Here is a 22395-nt window from a genome sequence, read left to right as displayed (position 1 = left end):
CAGCAGTGAACACACACACAGCAGTGAACACACACACACACACACAGCAGTGAACACATACACACACAGCAGTGAACACATACACACACAGCAGTGAACACACACACACAGCAGTGAACACACAGACACACACAGCAGTGAACACACACACACACAGCAGTGAACACACACACACTGTGAACACACACACAGCAGTGAACACACACAGCAGTGAACACACACACACAGCAGTGAACACACACAGCAGTGAACACACACACACACAGCAGTGAACACACACACACAGCAGTGAACACACACACACAGCAGTGAACACACACACACACACACAGCAGTGAACACACACACACAGCAGTGAACACACACACAGCAGTGAACACACACACACAGCAGTGAACACACACACACACACACACACACACACACAGCAGTTAACACACACACACACACACACAGCAGTGAACACAAACACACAGCAGTGAACACACACACACACACACACACACACACACACACACACACAAACACACAGCAGTGAACACACACACACACACACACACACACACACAGCAGTGAACACACACACAGCAGTGAACACACACACACAGCAGTGAACACACACACACACACACTGTGAACACACACAGCAGTGAACACACACCCGGAGCAGTGGGCAGCTGCGGCACCCGGGGAGCAGTTGGGGGGGGGTTCGGTGCCTCGCTCAACAGCACCTCAGTCGTGGTATTGCCGGCCCGAGACTCGAACCCACAACCTTAGGATTAGGAGTCAGACTCTCTAACCTTTACACCACGACTTTCCGCATATATGTGTATACAATATATATAAATAATATATTTATCATAGCAATTTGTATTTGGTTCGATCGCTTGTATACGTCGATGCTCCGGCGCCAAAGCTTAAAAGAAGGAAGCTCTTAAACCTCAATCACATGCTTTTTGTTTACCGTCTGTGTTATTGTGTAAATCAGCGTCATCACTGTATCACAAGGATCGATGTGAAAGGAATTAGTTTTTAGTCCGATTAAATTTAATATGTAGAGTTTACATGAAACAGATTGTGTTTCTCAGCAAAAACACGGTTTCATGTGACTTCGAGTGATTGCGATCGTTTCATGTAGAATTATATCGAGGTTACACGGTGAAATCTCGATGTTCTCAGCGACGGGAATTATAAAGTCTAGTGTTAGTGTTAATGAGTCAGAGGGAAAACACCGGTGATGTTGGTTTGATTCTCAGCTCAGGTGAAAGCTTCAGGGCTTTGAAAATGTGTCCTCCAGTTATTTTGGATGGATGAAAACAAACCGTGTAAACGTCACTCGGTTCGTTCACCGGGAACCGACGGAAACGTTTGAATAACGTTAATCCGACGTGTTTGTTTCTCAGTACATAAGCACGCGATTGAGGTATAGGGGGTTTTGATGTTTGGCTTGGGAGGAAATCTGGGACTCTCCAGGATCAGCTGACTATAATGCTGAGGAAATCCCATGCTGAGGAACTGCAGATTCTCGTAACATCTCACCTGATCATCGTCAAAGAGTTAAAAAGACGTCGAGGGACCGAGTTTATAAACGTTACTTGACGATCGAATTGTCTGGGACATTTTGCAGAAGAACGAAGTCGTCGTGTGTGTTTTTATTTTTCCCCTGGACAAGATCTTTTGAAATGGCTTTTTGGCCCAAAAGAGGAAGGTAAGATTTAGAAATTTTGCCAGGCTTCTGCACAATATTAGGAAACGTGTAAAAGTGAAATGTGTCGCAAGAAGAGCATCAGAAGGGTGGGAGGGTCTCGTCTGCCTGATAGAAAACCACCACCCGAGTGTAGCTGCTCTGTAGACGAGACACGCGGGAAACGACTCTACATCAGGGGTCATGACTGCTTCTGACACAGGAAATGTAAAAAAAAACTGAAAGCAGCTTTGTGAAGATAATCGACTTGCAAACAGAGAGCGAGATCAGGCGTTCACCAGAATGGAGTCATCGCTCGAGCATTTATAGTCTTGTGGTTTGAACAACTGTTAGTCTCCTGGTCAGAGTTTTAACATGAATTTGCTTCCTCAAACGCACACGAAGGTCCTCGCTCTGAGAGGAGAGATGTCACGGCAAGATCAACGCTTCAGGAACCGAATAAAAGGCAGAAAGTAAGTCTGAACGCATCAGGACACGGGTCGGGCGGCGAAACCCTGAACTCGGGAGCTGAGTTTAAGACTGTTTTGTACACGACCGCTTCGTACTGGCGTGTAGTCTGAGAGGGTTGTAGAGGAGAAACCCTGTCTCTGGGGTTTCATGGGTTGTGTGTAAAGGTTTAAGTTCCACTTCCTCTTATTTTTACCACAGAATATTTTCAGTTTGAATTTGTAACGTTTTCATGAGAATTATATGATGTTGTGTTTCTCTGGGTCCAGTTTCGGCAAACAACAAGCGTTTTCTTTTTTGTTGGAAAAGTAGATTTAATAACCAAGTTATTTATTTATTTATTTATTTATTACTGTGGGATTTCTGCACAACTAGTTTTCCATCATCAGCTCGACGAAGTACAGTACCTGACGCTCACCGGCGATGCTAACGTGTTAGCTTCGTTACCGTAGTCTGCTCGCTCTTCTTAAACCTCGCCCTCTCTTCATCTCCGCCGTCTGTCCGGTCAGACGTTCGCCTCTACCTTTATCTATAAAGATTAGTCTCTCTCTTCACTGCGCATGTTAAAGAGAAGTGAAGGTGTTTGGTGTCTTTTCTGTTCATTTTGCCTTCGTTTTGCTTTATTAATTCAGAATTTTCTTTGATTTTACTCCTCAGTTTTAGGGTTTGTCTCTGTTTCTGCGTCCATCGGTAACCGTCATGCTAACATTTCTCTCATGAACCGATCTTTCATCATTATTCTATTCCCCGATGTTTAATTTTTTTAATACTGTACGTTTTTCAGTCTGAGCGATTTGTAATAGATACGTTGATACGTACTGTATACGCTTGAGGTATTATGTCTTGAAATACAAATATTAAATTAGATTGGTAAAGTTCGTCGTGACAAACTTTGATGTTGGCTCTGACGAGGCAAGTGATCACAAAGGCCGGTGTTTTTTGTGCCGAGTGTTTTGATATGTCACATGTCCGTGTTGTGCAAATTTTTGATTTTCACGTGACATCACCAGAATACATGTGAGGTAATTCCCCTCCTTGGGCTGAGTGATTTGATATATGATATGCCCATGTTGTGCAAATGTTTTATTTTCACGTGACATCACATGACATCATCAGAATACACGTGAGGGAGTTCCCCTAATTGTTCTGAGTGTTTTGATATGTCACGTGTCCATGTTGTAAAAAGTGTTTTGATTTTGGATATTTTGGGGGCGGGGCTGCGGGACAACCTAAAGTCCAGTCGGTACACCAATATAAACCTTTGTACAGAGTCTCACCCTAAAGGAGCTGGCCGAGTTTGGTGTAGAGAGTTCGAAAGCTTCCGAGTTATAAACCTCCAAAGTTTATAATGGGAGTCTATGGGAAAAAAAGGCCACATTGTGACCCGGTACCAGAAGTACCGGTACTCGGATCGCTTAGAAAAGTCATAGCGTAAAACTTCAGATCAGCGAATCCGAATTTGGTGCATGTGGCTCGAAAGCTCTAGAAGGAGTTACTCTTCTAATTGAACCCCCAGCCCTGGAGGTGTGAGGTGAACGTGCTAACCACTAAGCCACCGTGCCCCCCCCCCCCCCCCCATCATGACTTATTCCCTTGTATTTTGGCCAATGGCATCTTTATTTGATCTTTATTTATCGATATAAGCTCTCTATGTATTGTATAATAGTCCTTGCGGTCTTAAAAATGAACTGAAGTAAACGGATTCGACTCTGTAAAGATTTATAAATGGTTTGTGTTTCAGTTACGTCTAGCTTTTGAATATAAAGGTCATTTAGCGCTGCGGTCATCGAGTCCGGTCCGTTCAGCCGTCAGCGCTGCGTTTAAAACTGCCCTCCATTGTCCCGTGCGCTCACAGAAAAGCCTGTAGCCGATTGATAAGATGCTCGCTCTGATATTTTGACCTTTCTCCCTCGCTCTAGACACACATTCACGAAATGCACCTCGCTGGTTTCTATTTATATTTCATTTCTGCAGTATTTTTATTTCTCTTATCTGAGCAGGTTGGCATTTGGGCCTTATTCTGTAACCCAGCCAGAATTTGTTTAGTGTCGAGCTGCAGTGAGGTGGATTTTCTGTCGTATTTAAATGCGCATCGAGTCGCTGAATGCGACAGGGAGCTTAGCAAGCTCCCCTTAACAAATTTGCTGGCATATGCACGATCCAGACGACTCGGCTCTCTCGGTACCTACTCGGTACACTGAGACCTCTAACTCCAACACAGACGTGCGAGCGATGCGTCTGACACCAGCTTTCAGTACAGTTAGTTTCATTTTTTTTTTGTTGTTGTTATTCCAGTGCAATTCTACACTATTAAAGAGGAGGAAGCTGTAATATAGTCTCCTTTTTTATCTTTGCTCATCATTTAAAATGTGACCTAGGATCAAATTCTTAAGCAGACTTTCACACCTAATATTCTGGTCGTCTCAGTTCAGAGGCTCGTAAGGGAAAGGTGTGCTGCAGTTGGACTTGGAGACAGCAGAGGGCGCTAAAAAAGGACCAATGATCCTTCAATTGTCACAAACAAAATACTTAATGCCATGTTTAGTTTTTGTTTAACTTTGTTCCTGTTTAACTCCATCTTGTTATCAGGAGACTTTCTGTAGTAAAGAAAACCCAGTAACGACGAAACTAGTGTGTGATTTAATTTAATCTTTAATGTTCTGAGACCTGAAACAATTATGAACTGCATCGTTCATCATTAATATTGTCTGTCTGTCTGTCTGTCTGTCTGTCTATCTATCTATCTATCTATCTATCTATCTATCTATCTATCTATCTATCTATCTATCTATCTATCTATCTATCTATCTATCTATCTGTTGTTTGTCTGTCTGTCTATCTTATCTCTGTTTGCCTGCCTATCTGTCTGGCATTTTATATATCTGTCTTATCTATCAATCCATCCATCTGTTTGTCTGTCTATCTGTCCGTATGTCTGTCTGTCTATCTATCTATCTATCTATCTATCTATCTATCTATCTATCTATCTATCTATCTATCTATCTATCTATCTATCTATCTATCTATCTATCTATCTATCTATCTATCTATCTATCTAGCCATCCATCCATCCATGTTAATATCTTCTCATATCTGTTTGATCTGTGTCTAATATAAATCAGTTCTTGGACGTCACCGGTGTGTTTTTGTGTTAATGTGTTGTGTTGTTGTTGTTGTTGTTGTTCAGTATAGAGCCCATGCAGTGCGTATAACATGTCGGTACGTTTAGGGTTAATACAGAGTTGCTGAGGTTGTCAGGTTGAGCGCTGCCTCTCTCTGATTGGTTAACAGCTCTGGTGAGCCAGTCATTTGGGGCGGAGCCAGCCTAAGGATGATGTCATCCTTTTATTCTAAGCCATGACATCATGTGCTCATTGATATTCTGCTCTTCTGAAGAAGAGGAGGAATAGGAGGAGGGGTACGGCCGATAAATGTGTGCTTCATGATGCAATGTGACTTCTCTTTCTCATCCGTACGGCTCAGTACCTTAACGCTTAACGTCGTTCTTGCGCTCGAGACGTTTTATTACATAAAATATTCCGTTATTTCATGAGTACAGAATTCATGTTTTGCAGATAATGAAACTACAGAATTTGAGTTTCCTTCTCACTTCCTCTCAGGTCATCGGTTCCAGTTCCTTCTCAGTTCAGAATATTTATTATGTATTTATTCTTGAGGACCAGGATGAGAAGGTCACAGTTCCACAGATCCCATGTGTGTAGATTTCACAGAGCTTCTGCTAGCCACAGTGTACGTTATGAGCTCACTATCTGATCCCTAAGCTTAATTGTCTGAAAGCAGTTTATTCTTCTTCTGTATGTTTCTTTTCCGACCCACAGAACACCATCGCTTTGATATTTCTGTCGTTTTACTCGTTCGTTTTTTTTATCCGTTAGAACTCGTCTAATTATTCGAAACATTGGACCCGGACTGTGATGGAACCTTACAACAAATGGATAAACGCTCCATCCTGTTCCTCACGACCGTGCTTCTTCTCTTATAACCACGTCCTTTTGGCAAAGCGTGCTTCCTTTCTAAAAGGTGACACTTTTGGCTCCTCTTGCTCTATCCGGCTTCCTGAAACACGTCACACCTTTCAGACACACGATTTACAACAGGACAGGAAACCCGTCTTGTCCTCTGTCTGGCCGGAGTCCGACTTTTACCACTTCGTTCACTAAATTCTACATGTTTTGAGATGTTTTCTGAAAATGTGAACAAAAACAATCCGGTGCTTTCCGATCGAATTCTGGGAAATTCACAGCGTGAGAAGTGTCGCTAAATAACGGGGATTTTTTTATTTTCAGTTTCCTGTAAGTCCTTTATTTCTCTCTGATCGATAATATCTGTCCTTCTTTTTATTCCCCAAAACTACTATTTTTCCTTTAAAGTGTCACTCTGTGTAAAAGCCTAGTCCTTCTGATGGACCTCTGACCGTATTCACTTCCCCTAGAGGTCCGGACAGCTGAGTCACTGGCTATTTTCAAGCGGCGGTTGAAGACCTACTCACTCAGGAAACACTTCAACTAGCACTTCTTTCCTTATCTTTTGTATTAAAAAAACAACAACAACAAAACAAAAAAAAAACCTTTGACACTTTTTCATTGTAACTCTGAACAATGTTTTAAACTCATGGTATCTTAAGTCTGTAACCTAGTGAGCAGCATTAATGTGTTCAGTGTTAGAGATTTAAGGGCTTATGTACGTCGCTCTGGATAAGGGGTCTGTCACATGCTGTACATGTAAACGTAAATGCTTTGTCTTCCTAAAATCCGTCTCATTCTCTTCTCGGTTGATGATCTTTAGTCCCAAACTGGCCATAAATATCTGGCTTTAAAAATGACTTGTGGTTTCCTCACAGAAGTTGTCGTCGGTCGACGTTGTAATGCGAATGCGTGAACACACGACCTGTTTCTGTCGGTTTTCAGCTCACAGCTGAACATTTTAACAATGCAATGTTTCTGTGGTTTCTGTTGGGTCTGTTATATGAGGAACACCTACCATGCATCCATCCATCCATCCATTCATCCATCCAGGAATTGTCTGTTAGGGGCTGATTGGAGTTCCCACAGGACTCACACACCTGGTAGAAACCCAGAAACAAGAAGAACGTGTTAAACTCCATGCACACAGGGTGGAGTCAGGAAAGGAACCCCCGACCTCGAAGACGTGAGCCGAACGTGGTAACGGCTACGCCTCGGCGCCTCGGCGCCTTCCATAAGTGGACAAAATACAGTATGGTACTCTTTCTCTCACACAGTTGCTGATGCATTAAACATCTATTTTAGTGCAGATGCATTTTAACCTGCGTTCCCTTGTGGGCATCTCAATCTATTGCGATAACAGGAACACGACGTAAACCTTATGGTAGGTTAATGTGGGGTCAAGGAGATGAAAGTGGATGCTGTGAGCGGACACTCCACACTTACACCAAGAAGTAATTAATAGAGTGCTGCTGATTCCCATTGGGAGCCGTAATGAATAGGGTGGAAAAAAAAAAATAGCGAGCTCCGTTCGGGATAGCGGCGGCTCGGGAACACAATGACTCATTGTGGGACGGGAATGGGGCCAGACGGAGGGGAGATCATTAACCTCCTCTTCATTTCACTGACACTCTCCACTGATGAGATAACGGAAGCCTGGGAAGCTAACGTCAATATCATCTAACGTCAATCTAATAAAAGGACTTCTTTTAGCAGGACGTCTTGGTGTTAGGCTTTCGTACGGTCAGAGATCAGACTGAGCTAACGGGAGGACTGTGGTGACTCTTTAACACACGCACAAAACCTTTCAAAGCCTGGAGCTGGATGAGCTTCGACAGCAGACGATCGCATCAGGATTCACTCTTTCACCCAAACTCACTCATCCCCGTCTCGGTCCTAAATAGTCCTACGTTATTATGGAATAAAAACACTGTCGTATGTATAATAATCGTACGTAATTCAAAGCATTTGTGCGTAAATTTTAATTTTGCGGAGTCGGATCCCAGAACCTACGGCCACGACGGTTTACAGATACGAGATTTTGCGTGTTTGTTCGAATACGACTCCAAAATGTACGACTATGACAGTTTACACACACAACGCTTGTGTTCACAACACCTCTTTTTCACACACGAAAACAGTCTGCGAAACAACTGTCAAAAATACGTCATCACGTTCACAGGCATTACTATTCGAGGGAAGATGAATCGATTCCACGAAGTGCGCATGAGCCCCGCCCTCTTTTAAACCCAACTTACCTGAGACGATGAGCAGTGTTGTAATGTAACGGAGTACAAACACGTCGTTACTGTACTTCAGTAGAAATGTCACGTATCTGTACTTTACTTCGCTATTTAAATTTATGACAACTTTCACTTTTACTCCACTACATTTCCGAGATAAAATGTAAACTTTTACTCCGTTATATTCCCACTAAGCGTCTTCGTTACTCGTTACTACAAAATAAAGTCAGCAGAAATGTGTGTGACTGTAATAAGGGAGGTTTGGTGTATCACTGCTCCTAGATTGTATTACGCTCCGCACGCTGTACGGAGAACAGAGCTGGGGGCGTTTATCTATAACGGCGGTCTTTGTCTTGTGAATATTAGTTTATTAATGACGTCATTCATCGGACACACTGTTTGTAGAGAACGCACACACACATGAACTGATCTGATTCGAGACTGACATCATTACATCATGCATAATATTTTGGTGTTCACTTTTACCATTTAATAACACCATAACTTTTGGCTTACTGTGTAGTCATATAATATATAATATAAAAGTCTTCTTGTTTTAAATTCTCACTGAGGGATAAAACCCCTAAAGATGAAACCCTAGAACTGCCCCTGATCTTATACCTACTGAAAATCACTGAAATTTTACTTTTTACTTTTACTTCAAATACTTAAGTACATTAAATATCAGAAAATGACTTTTGATACTTAAGTACAGTAAATATCAGAGACTTTAAGACTTTTACTTGAGTAATATTCTAAAAGGTATTGTTTACTACTACTTTATACAACACCGACGATGAGCGAGCGCTTGGCCGCTGATCCGCCATTTCGGCGCCGGTGGTTTAAAAGAGGGCGGGGCTCATGCGCACAATCGATTCATCTTCCCTCGAATAGTAATGCCTGTGAACGTGATGACGTATTTTTGACAGTTGTTTCGCAGACCGTTTTCGTGTGTGAAAAAGAGGTGTTGTGAAGACAAGCGTTGTTTGTGTAAACTGTCATAGTCGTACATTTTGGAGTCGTATTCGAACAAACACGCAAAATCTCGTATCTGTAAACCGTCGTGGCCGTAGGTTCTGGGATCCGACTCCGCAAAATGAAAATTTACGCACAAATGCTTTGATTATTATTGACTGTTTTTATTCCATACTTTATCAGGTGAAGACACTTTGTGCCTCAGCTCTATATTTACAGTGTAGTTCATTTAAGCAACTTGTCCCTCGAGTAACTCTGTGATGGAGTCGCGGTGGCCTTCTGTCCTCTTCTCTGGATTCATTCAGCATCGTAACTTGTAATGTTTCGTCCTTTCTGCATTTTATTTCACATTTATTTTAGGAAAGCACACTGAAGCTCATCCTCTTTAGTTTAACAGATTATCCTCTTAATCCTCATCTGGACTTCTCTCCAAATCTCAATACCGTCAGCACTGAAAGAACAGATGCCTTCTCTCTCTCTGTATCTCTCTCTACACACACACACACACACACACACACACACTCCCATATATTAGTGACGTGACGTACGGCTAAGTACGGTGACCCAGACTCAGAATTTGTTCTCTGCATTTGACCCATCCAAAATGCACACACACACACACAGCAGTGAACACACACACTCACACACACACACACACACACAGCAGTGAACACACACACTCACACACACACACACGCACACAGCAGTGAACACACACACTCACACACACACACACACACGCACACAGCAGTGAACACACGCACACACACACACACACACACACGCACACAGCAGTGAACACACACACTCACACACACACACACACACGCACACAGCAGTGAACACACGCACACACACACACACACACACCCGGAGCAGTGGGCAGCCATTTATGCTGCGGCGCCCGGGGGGGGTTCAGTGCCTTGCTCAAAGGCACCTCAGTCGTGGCCGGCCCGAGACTCGAACCCACAACCTTAGGGTTAGGAGTCAGACTCTCTAACCATTAGGCCACGACTTGCACACCTTGTACAGTTACTTTACAAAATATATATAAGTTCTCATGCTCAGTTTCCTCTTTTATCTTAACCACATTCACTCTACAACAGAATTATTTTAGTTGTAGACTTAGTTCCTTGTTTCATATTTAAACCTTCTGTATTCAGTTCTCTCTTTTTAACGTGAGGATTAGAGACACAGCTAGGATTAGAGAGACAGCTAGGATTAGAGACGCAGCTAGGATTAGAGAGACAGCTAGGATTAGAGACGCAGCTAGGATTAGAGGCGCAGCTAGGATTAGAGAGACAGCTAGGATTAGAGAGACAGCTAGGATTAGAGGCGCAGCTAGGATTAGAGACGCAGCTAGGATTAGAGACGCAGCTAGGATTAGAGAGACAGCTTGAATTAGAGACGCAGCTAGGATTAGAGGCGCAGCTAGGATTAGAGACACAGCTAGGATTAGAGGTGCAGCTAGGATTAAAGACGCAGCTAGGATTAGAGAGACAGCTAGGATTAGAGACGCAGCTAGGATTAGAGACGCAGCTAGGATTAGAGACGCAGCTAGGATTAGAGACGCAGCTAGGATTAGAGACGCAGCTAGGATTAGAGAGACAGCTTGAATTAGAGACGCAGCTAGGATTAGAGGCGCAGCTAGGATTAGAGAGACAGCTAGGATTAGAGAGACAGCTAGGATTAGAGGCGCAGCTAGGATTAGAGACGCAGCTAGGATTAGAGAGACAGCTTGAATTAGAGACGCAGCTAGGATTAGAGGCGCAGCTAGGATTAGAGACGCAGCTAGGATTAGAGGTGCAGCTAGGATTAAAGACGCAGCTAGGATTAGAGAGACAGCTAGGATTAGAGACGCAGCTAGGATTAGAGGCGCAGCTAGGATTAGAGACGCAGCTAGGATTAGAGACGCAGCTAGGATTAGAGAGACAGCTAGGATTAGAGGCGCAGCTAGGATTAGAGACGCAGCTAGGATTAGAGAGACCGCTAGGATTAGAGACGCAGCTAGGATTAGAGACGCAGCTAGGATTAGAGACGCAGCTAGGATTAGAGAGACCGCTAGGATTAGAGACGCAGCTAGGATTAGAGAGACAGCTAGGATTAGAGACGCAGCTAGGATTAGAGAGACAGCTAGGATTAGAGGCGCAGCTAGGATTAGAGAGACCGCTAGGATTAGAGACGCAGCTAGGATTAGAGAGACCGCTAGGATTAGAGGCGCAGCTAGGATTAGAGAGACAGCTAGGATTAGAGACGCAGCTAGGATTAGAGACGCAGCTAGGATTAGAGGTGCAGCTAGGATTAGAGGCACAGCTAGGATTAGAGACGCAGCTAGGATTAGAGGCGCAGCTAGGATTAGAGAGACAGCTAGGATTAGAGAGACAGCTAGGATTAGAGACACAGCTAGGATTAGAGAGACAGCTAGGATTAGAGGCGCAGCTAGGATTAGAGAGACAGCTAGGATTAGAGACGCAGCTAGGATTAGAGAGACAGCTAGGATTAGAGAGACAGCTAGGATTAGAGACGCAGCTAGGATTAGAGAGACAGCTATGATTAGAGACGCAGCTAGGATTAGAGAGACAGCTAGGATTAGAGGCGCAGCTAGGATTAGAGGCGCAGCTAGGATTAGAGACGCAGCTAGGATTAGAGACGCAGCTAGGATTAGAGAGACAGCTTGAATTAGAGACGCAGCTAGGATTAGAGGCGCAGCTAGGATTAAAGACGCAGCTAGGATTAGAGACACAGCTAGGATTAAAGACGCAGCTAGGATTAGAGACGCGGCTATGATGAGACACAGCTAGGATTTACTGTGATATAATATTATAGCAGCTTTGATCTTCCAGACTTGGCTTTGCTAAAAAAAGTAGGCTGTCTGGGTGGAGTAGGAGGAGTAGACAGCCTCATGCATTTCTCTCTCATTCTCTATCTCTCTATCTCTCTCTCTCTCACACCCACACACACACACACACACACACACACACACACACACACACTCACTCACTCACTCACTCACTCCGTGTACATTTGTGTAGGTGTGACTGACTTATTTTTGGCTTACACTAGATTTCTGCTGAATGACCACATTGTCACACCGTGCATACTGATGATAGATAGACGAAGGGACTGAGTCAGCGTTTAGGAGATAAAGCCACACCAGTCTGGTGCAACAGGAAGCTGTGTGGTAGATCGGAATGATGGATCTCGTCTCCAGGGAACTGGGCTGATCGACCTCTTTAGTCTCTAATGGAACATAGTGTAAGGTTAGACAGGCCTGAGAGACGAGGGGTCAGGAGGGGTGGCCATTGTCTGTCTGTCACCATCTGGTTCATGTCCAACTTTATTAGTGTTTCAGACTTTTTTCTGTATTTTTTTTACACCGATCAGTTTGTTAGTCAACAGTCTGTGATCAGATAACAAATCCTCATGACCTCATGGTTGTGTCTGGATGCTGTGTTTAGTCCAGACTGAAGCACTGCAGTCATAATAATAATGTGGCTGTTGTTTCTTTATCTTCTTTTACAGATGCTGTGAATGCAGTGCGTCTCTGTCCCGCTTTTACTACGAGAAAGATGGACGTCTCTTTTGTAGTAAGGACTACTGGGCAAAGTTCGGGGAGCTTTGTCATGGCTGCTCTGAGCCGATCACCACTGGGCTCATCATGGTACAGTTTAGCTTTCTGCTTTATTTAATACAAAATAGTAAAGTTTTTTTTTATTTCTTAACTGTGATAAATCGGTTATAACGAGCATTTGTTATTAAAACTGCTCAACAGTGTATCTAAGGGCTCTATTGCCCCTTTTCCACCAGAAAGACCCGGGTGCTGGTTCAGAGCTCGTGCTGGTGCCGGTTCTATGTTAGTTCCACTGGTGAACCTTCTAAGAACCGGTTTGCCTTTCCGCCGGTCAGAGAGCGTCACAGAGCCGAGTGTGACGTCACTGTATACGTGTCACGTTACACGGCGACGTTAGCGCAGCAGCGACAAACACAAACAACAACAACAACAACGGCGGATGTTGCTTTACTGTTAATGCTCATGGCTTTGTGAACCTACATTAACACCCAAACGCGGCGAATCCGACGTGTACGTGCGGCTCCGTGTGATCTGTATAAACGGAGGTTACGATCGATAAAGTACTTAACGTTATTTTATCATTAACACAGAAACAAATTAGCATTAGCATGTAGCTACCTACTATCATGTGTGCCGATAACGTATCATATCGCGGTAAAGTAAAAGTGTATTAAACATCAGTATACTTAAGGTACATTATCTAACGCGCTAACAGTAATTGTCTGTAATTAAAAAATTGACAGGTAGTTAAAATAAATAAAATGTAAATACATTCTTGTATATTCGGTGTTATTTAGAGGAAGCAGACTTCAGTCCCGGTTTATCTGATAATAATAATAATATCTAATATATAATAAAATCGTCTGTAGAGGATGAGCTCGGACAAATCGACGCATTAAGAATCTAATGTGATAGAATCAGATAGAAATAAAATGTTGTAGTGGATCTTCTGTAGTGTCGGTGCTCCTGACGTGTCGTGGAGGAAAGTAATACTGCTGTTAAATGTATGATGTGAGATTTTTGAATGTTTCCTGAATCATTTTCCTCAACAGTTTGCGTTAGTTTTAAAATCAGGATTTGTCCATTTGACCGTTTGCTTGAAATCATATGGTAGCTCAGTGGTTTGACAACTGATCGGAAGGTCGTCGATTCGAATCCCGGGTCCACCAAGTTGTTGTTGCTCAGGTGTATAAACTGAAATAAAAATGTAAGCCACTCTGGATAAGAGAGTCTGCTAAATGCTTGGGCATGTGGTAGCCTAGTGGTTAGGGTTTTGGCTAACAATCGGAAGGTTGTGAGCTCGATTCCTACGTCCACCAAGCTGCCACTGCTGGGCCCCCGAGCAAGGCCCTTAACCCTCAATCAGTTAAAAATATAAGTCTCTCTGGATATAAGTGCGTCTGCTAAATGCTGTAAATGTAAATGTAAATCATGCCACATGTTTAAACACTGGAATGTGATTCAAGTGGAAACGTCTGTGATGTAGAACATCGTGGTCTTACCGCGTTCTCACTCAGAAATCAGGTGGACGATATATAATATAACCCAGGATTATCATCTCAACACCAGAATTCATAATGAGAAGACAACAACCTGCTCTGTAAAGTCACATTCCTCCATTTACAGTCACGAATGATTTTGCTGCACATCCTCTGTAACTGACCTTCCAGTTTGTCACACTGGTCCCAGTCCACACCCTGATTTATAGACCCCCTGCCTGTGCAATCACTGTAATTAAACTCCCACGTCGCAGGCCAAGTTAATTAAAGACAGCCGAGCTTGCTGTTCCGTCGTCTGCTGCAAGCTCACGTTTACTCGGCTCCGTAGAGTCCGACTGACGTTCACCATCCCGTATCGTCTGCAGCTCTGATGCCTTCAGGAGATAAAAACCAGACCAAATGTAAACCTTGGCAGATAAAACTGTCCAGACGGATGATCACGTTCTTGTTTAATTATAAGAATGACAAACGAATGTGAAATAATGCCTTCGGTTTGTTAAGGGCGAGGAAGTAAAAGCACCGTTAAGTGCGACTTTTTCAGAAAAGCCTGTGCGTATTACGGTTAGTTAACATACATGGGGCACGTTTTATAGAAGAAAAAGCGCTGACCGGGCCTTGATTTGTATCCTTAAGCCATCCTTAAAATTATTCTTGTTTGCCGTAACCCGACCGACCCTGTCAATTTAGGACCGGCTAAATTTTAAACATTTTTTTGCTTTAAGTCCGACCGACTCGCCAGTTGTAAATTTGCGTTAAGACCTTTTTTTTTTTTTTTTACTTTTCAAGCAACTAATACAAAAGCAATAAAATAATATTAATTATATTTTAGTAAGTATTGTAAATATATAAATTGCCTACATACAGACGAAGACTACGTTCTTTCTTTTAAATAAAAACCCGTGACGTCATCTATGTTTACACTGTCGGTTACCGGATGTCACACTACGGCCTGTGCGTTCGCTTCGTCTCGTTCTCTCTCATTCACTGTCAGAGACGACGGGTCGCGCTCGGTAACGATGGCTGCGGCTGCAGTAAACAAAATGTTCACGGTCACCGTTCAAAGTCGTACGGGTTCGGGCGCCGTGATACATCTAAAATATTCATATAAACAGCTCGACACGCTTTAACTTGGCACGAAGTTCTGGAAAAACTGTCCAGCATCAAAATAAGGTTCGCGATGATGCGACGGATTGAAGACCCGGTCAGTGACGTCACGATATGCTAATTTGTTTAAAGTCATACCGACGTAATCACCGTCACCGTTACATTGAAACTTAAAAAAAAAATAGACCTACCTACCTACTGACCCTTTTTTTTTTTTTTTTAATTACTGCAAACCAAAATATTTTTAAGGATGGCCTTACTGTCAATTTTTGTTACCGAACATGAGATAATTCTCTGGATTCGTTTAGAAAGTGAACACGACTCTGTGATTTTCTCCCATCACTTTCCCCTCGGTCGTTTCTCGTCTCTCGGCCCCATCGAGTTTAACGCTTTTACAGAAATATCTTGAGATGGCGTGACACACACACATGTCTCTCCTGAGGCAAGTTCATGGAAAGTACCTCTGAAGCAAACACAACTCCCCCCAGCATGAAGCAACACTCACACACAGGGACTGTTTGTGTCGCACTGTTGCCTAGATGAGCCTTATATCACAGTCAAGCCTACGAATAACAGCGTTAGCTGCTCGAATGGTGCAACGATACCAGACGTTTGCGTTTGGTCCCCAGGTGTGTGGTTACATGCAGGTTTACATTTTCACATTGCACATTAATACCAGGAAAAGATGACCTCGGGTTCTAGTATTATGAATGCGCTGTGGTTTCCAGCAGAAATAGATAAACACTTTCCTGTATAGCCCCTGAACACCCCCTCACTCTGACACACACTCACACACACACACACACACACTTGTGGTCTGGAACAACATCATAGTTGTCGAACTACAAACGGTGGCTAAATCGCTCACTCTTTCCGTCACACCGGCCAAATATGAATGATATTTCTCCAGCTCGTTGTCGGTAATAAACACAGCACAATGACACGTCTGTCTCATTACTGTTAGGATCAAGATCCTCTGGAACTGAAGTATATTTCAGACGCTGGGAACAAAAATACAAGTGGCTAAATGGCACTTACTTATGTACATGTTTGCATTGAAGATTTAATCACCTACATGTCCAAAAAAACAAAGTCCACATCAGAGACGCGAGGCTAAATATTCATTCATTCATCTTCTACCGCTTATCCGAACTTCTCGGGTCACGGGGAGCCTGTGCCTATCTCGGGCGTCATCGGGCATCGAGGCAGGATACACCCTGGACGGAGTGCCGACCCATCGCAGGGCGCGAGGCTAAATACTCCTACAGAATCTTCTCATGATCCACAATGATCAGATGATCTGAATTTCCACATATTGTTAGTTTAAGTGATTCTCTAAGATGTTACATTACTAAGAACATTGTTGGTTATCACATCAACATGCAGAATCTCATACAGCGTAAAGAAGCGTACCGTTTGTATAGACGCGTTTAAGCTCTCGGCTTTCTTTATATCGTATATAAAACGATCGTTCTGTCCTTACGGATGACGTCATTATATCTTTGAGTGCGTGTGTAGTGAAGCGAGTCAGCCTCGATCATCAGAGACATGTTTTGGAAGACAGTCATGAGATGTCATGACTCTGTATGTCCAGCGATGAGCCACGACGGCTGCGAGAGCCGTGACATCTTTAGTCACATGCTAGCTTTGAGATGTCGGGTCAGGAGCCGGTTTAACGAGAAATAGTGAGTGTTTTTTAAAGATGTTTAAAAGTATGGTAAGTTAAATGAGATTTTAGTTACAGAAAGTTTAATAAACAGACGTGTAATATGTTTAACTTTGTCCATGTGAACGGGTTTTTATAGATCATGTAGAGTAGACGCGGGACGGAGCAGACGGACTCCTCGTGCGCCGTGCACCATTCGGCTGTGTGTGTGTGTGTGTGTGTGTGTGTGTGTGTGTGTGTGTGTGTGTGCGCATGTGTGTGTGCATGTGTGTGTGCGTCGTGCACCATTCAGCTGTGTGTGTGTGTGTGCGTGTGTGTGTGTGCGTCGTGCACCATTCGGCTGTGTGTGTGTGTGTGTGTGTGTGTGTGTGTGCGCGCGTGCGTGTGTGTGTGTGTGCGTGTGTGTGTGTGTGCGTCGTGCACCATTCGGCCGGACGGATAATAGAACGATTGAGTAATAATCAATAGCAGAATGTGCAAGTGTGCTATTTTACATCTGCTCAGTCTTACAACAAGACGTCAGGCGTCTTTCTAGAAAAATCCTTATTTAAAAGTGGAGAAAGAAATCTGGGGGGGTGACCTTTGTTAACAACAGACAGGGCTTCCTGGATGGAAAACATTGATTACCATTATCACCCCTCAACATTTACACACACACACACACATACACACAAACATACACACGCACACATACACACACACAAACACACACACACACACAAAAACACACATACACACACACAAACACACACACACAAACACACACACACACACACACAAACACACACACGCACACATACACACACACAAACACACACACACACAAACACACACGCACACACAAAAATACACACACACAAACACACACAAACGCACACTCACACACACACAAACACACACACACACACACACAAACACACACAAACACACACACACAAACACACACACACACAAAAACACACACACACAAAACACAAAAACCCAGACTACACAAACAATACACAAAACATACACACATCCCACCCCACACCAAACCCCACAACGCACACACACACACACACACACACACACACAAACACACACAAACACACACAGACACACACACACACACACACACACACACTTTAACTGCACCCATTTGGTTTATAATGCATCGTGAAATAAGACCTGTCTTTGCTCTTCAGTCAGTGGAAAACATTGATTACCATTATCACCCCTCCACATTTACACACACACACACACACACACACACACACACACACACACACACACACACACACACACACACACACGCACACATACACACAAACATACACACGCACACATACACACAAACATACACACGCACACACACACACACACACACAAAAACACACATACACACACACAAACACACACATACACACACACAAACACACACACGCACACATACACACACAGCAACCCACAATACCACTCACACACAAAACACACCACAAAAAACAACACACAAAAACAAAAAAAAACAAACACAAAAACAAAAACACACCACCACAACACAAAAACACACTCAACAACAAAAAAACACAATCACCACACACACACAAACACACACAAACACACACACACAAACACACACACACAAAAACACACACACACAAAAACACACACACAAACACATACACAAACACACACATACACAAACACACACACAAACACACACACGCACACATACACAAACACACAAAAACACACACAAAAACACAAACACACACACACAAACACACAAACACACACACACACACACTTTAACTGCACCCATTTGGTTTATAATGCATCGTGAAATAAGACCTGTCTTTGCTCTTCAGTCAGTTATTTTACCGTGAGTGTGTCTTTGGGTCAATATGAAGAAGTCGGTGCAAAAAATAATTTGATTATTAATTTATTATTAACGGTTACAGTAAACACTTAAAAACGGAACTCTGTGCTTATAGTCTGAGTTATGGTCGATTGTACGCTTCAGCCTGTGTGTGTGTGTGTGTGTGTGATAAAGGGTATTGGGTGGGGGAGGAGACACTGCGCAGAAGCACATGGGCGCGCTCGGCAGGAAGTGATGAAGTCACAGAAAGAGAGGGCTGGTGGAAAAGAGAGGGGGAGAGAAAGCAGAAGGAGAGCAATGTGACATGCTTTCAGAGATGAGCTCAGCACCGGGGGCGTGGACATGTGCCTCTCCTCTCTTGGCCACCGGCTCTGTTTTGTTTTTCGACACCACTGCGTTTTTGCTAGAATGAGCAGCTCCTAGCCGCCGTCATGGTGGGAGACTTATTTTTATGGGGATTTTGCTGTCTAAAATTGTGGAAAAGAGATAAGAAGGTAAGATGGCGTTTCTTCTTTCTGCTAAAGATGTCTGTGTGTCAGCACAAAACCTCTGGAGACTTCTCCTGGGTGTCACTTCTAACAACTGTTCATGCGAGACACCAGACCAGACGCTCGGGGACGCCGTATCTACGGGAACGGCTTTGAATATTCATGAGATGCGACGGATTTTACTGAATTCATTCATTATTATTATTATTATTATTATTAAGCGACGGTTTTCATTCGCATCGTAATCTTGTCATTTGGATCTGTGAAAGCATGTCATGGTTTTGAGTAGGACTGTGTTTCTGTTCATCTGCTGAAGATGAAGTGATTTTGGACTTGTCTGGAATTTTTCATGCGCAGTTCCAGTCTTGGCCCGTCGTGCACTGCTGCGCCGCATCGAGTCGTCTGTCATGCGTTTACATGCCGTAATTTAAGGCGTTCTCCTCGGTTATCCTTATTAAAGCCTTGCTCCAAAGATGGCAGCACTTCTGTTATATATATACAGTATATATTATGCTGTGAATATCTCAGGGGTGAATTTAACCATTCAGCCACCTACCTGGACAGTCCAACATGTCCAGAGGCATCGTCCTTTAAGGATATATTTATGTCTGAGCTTAAAGGACATGTTTCTGTGCAATGTTTACAGCTGCTAGTGATATTCAGTGAGTCACACACACACACACACACACACACACACACACACACACACACACACACACATGGTCATGCTGCATCAGTCTTGGTTTGAAACTCCATTTGGAATCTCCTCCATGCGTCACTAATATGGGATCTTCGTCTACTCCGTTTAAGTAGATAAACGACCCTGAAATATGTACCTGATGAAGCTAATATGGATGATGGAGGCAGTCAGTGAGGCAGTCGATTTTACTGACCCACTGGGGCAACCCCTCTGAGTCCTGACTTCTGCTGGGGAACTTCATAGATTCCCCAGCAGTGTTGGGAACAACAGAGTGAGAGGTGCTAGAGCTCAAGACCACAAGGTTTAGAGTTCAAATTCCAGGCCTGATAAAAGGCAGAGAAAATATCCATCATCTGTAGACAGAGACTTGTGATCTCAACCAGACCAAAATGTCTTCTTAGAGGATCAATGTAAACATTTATATCATTTGCTTAATGTAATTCTATCACATTATTTTTTATAAAGTTACATCTTGAACAGAGTAAGAACCATGTGTGACTGTTTATATGGTTAAGTTTAAGAAGGAGTTGTCAGTGTCCGTGCTTAAAGGTGCGGTCTCCGTTGTTTGGGAAACGCTTCAGGGCCGCCAAACAAAACAAAAACAAAACTAACGTGTAGCCGATGAGCAGAAAGTGGCGGCCATAGCAGGTTCCACCATAATAGTTATAAAGGGTTATACCTGTCAGGTGTATGTGTGGGGCGGATCTATCAAAACAGGGGTGGGACCCATTTGGGTTAGGGGTGTGTTTGTTTTGGTGATTTCAAATGTCAACATTGGGTTTCTAACAACGGAGACCCCACCTTTAATGATATATGATGATAATGATGATATACCCTGAACTTCACATGAAAAACCTCTCGTCGTCGCAGCACATCGTCAGTAAACGGTTGTTAGAATCCATCCAATCAGATGACACGCATCAGACGTTCAGACGACGTTAGAGTGCGTGACGTCTGAGGCCGAGACTAACGCAAACATAACCTCAGAAATCATTTCACTTCATTTAAAAAACCCTCTTGTGCAGGGGAAATACACGTGAATGCAAATATTTATAAACCCCATGAAATTTAATCGTAAGTATACGGTGGATATGAATCGACGAGTCTGCGAGTCAGAAGCGTATGAGTTCATAGTGAAACCGGTCTGATGGAAGGTTGCCAACGTAAAACTTTTTAGTCTTTTGGGGAAAACTCCTACACAGTCTACACGATGATGTCATGTTTAAAGCAGCAGCAGAGACAGATAAGAGTAATAACTAGATAATAAATAGACCCTTTCTCAGAGTTCTAGAGATACGAGTCAGTCTGTAGCGTCGAGTCTAAATGAACATGTTTAGATGAGTCTTGTGAAGCCTTTCGTAAGCTCTCGTGTCTGTCACCGTCCAACGGTTCATAGGTGTGAGGAATTTACAGAGTAACTTGGCCTTTTTGTAGCATGTGGACAAGTATTTAAATTAGAAGGGAATGTTTTAAAGTTTTTTGGGGGGGGGTCACGGTGGCTTAGCGGTTAGCACGTTCGCCTCACACCTCCAGGGTCGGGGGGTCGAATCCCACCTCCACCTTGTGTGTGTGGAGTTTGCATGTTCTCCCCGTGCCTCGGGGGTTTCCTCCGGGTACACACACTGGTTTCTTCCCCCGGTCCAAAGACATGCATGGTAGGTTGTTTGGCATCTCTGGAAAATTGTCCGTAGTGTGTGAGTGTGTGTGTGTGAATGAGTGTGTGTGTGCCCTGTGATGGGTTGGCACTCCGTCCAGGGTGTATCCTGCCTCAATGCCCGATGACGCCTGAGATAGGCACAGGCTCCCCGTGACCCGAGAAGTTCGGATAAGCGGTAGAAGATGAATGAATGAATGAATGAATGTTTTAAAGTTTCTATAACAGGATATCGAGAAAAATATTGATTCCTTATAACCGATTTTTCGAGTCTTAGTGCCATTGTAGTGTTTTGCCGTATTCATGGGTTTCAGTGAGACGATGGTTACTGAGGTGAAGTTTGGGTTTAATTTAAAATCTCTCTTTATTTGTCCCCTCATAATAAAAACTCTGCCGTTGTTGACGTTCGGCTCTCATATTAATTGCCCTGAGCTGTTATTTAAAACGAAGGCAAAAACGAAGCTTTTTTTTTTGGTTCAGGCTTAACGTCATCAAGCTTCGT

The 22395-nt window shown here is 43.3% G+C and overlaps 1 protein-coding gene across 5 annotated transcripts in view; it reads left to right on the top strand.

The window, feature by feature from the left end:
• Positions 1-22395, top strand: part of limk1a (LIM domain kinase 1a) — a 53887-nt gene that overhangs the window by 11184 nt on the left and 20308 nt on the right. For 2 of the 5 annotated variants that reach the window (XR_007139108.1, XM_027162165.2), the window contains exon 3: positions 12876-13014. Coding sequence is in view for 4 of the 5 variants with exons in the window: in XM_027162165.2 (XP_027017966.1) it covers positions 12876-13014 (139 nt within the window). In the remaining variant the exon portion in view is untranslated. Of the gene's footprint in view, positions 1-1667; positions 1709-1830; positions 2158-12875; positions 13015-19323; positions 19546-22395 lie in introns of those variants that run through there. The other 3 variants (XM_027162166.2, XM_027162167.2, XM_027162168.2) reach the window with 3 other exon arrangements.

The sequence above is a fragment of the Tachysurus fulvidraco genome, chromosome 22, assembly GCF_022655615.1.
Source record: "Tachysurus fulvidraco isolate hzauxx_2018 chromosome 22, HZAU_PFXX_2.0, whole genome shotgun sequence".
NCBI lineage: Eukaryota > Metazoa > Chordata > Actinopteri > Siluriformes > Bagridae > Tachysurus > Tachysurus fulvidraco.
This window is presented reverse-complemented; position numbering and strand designations above follow the sequence as displayed.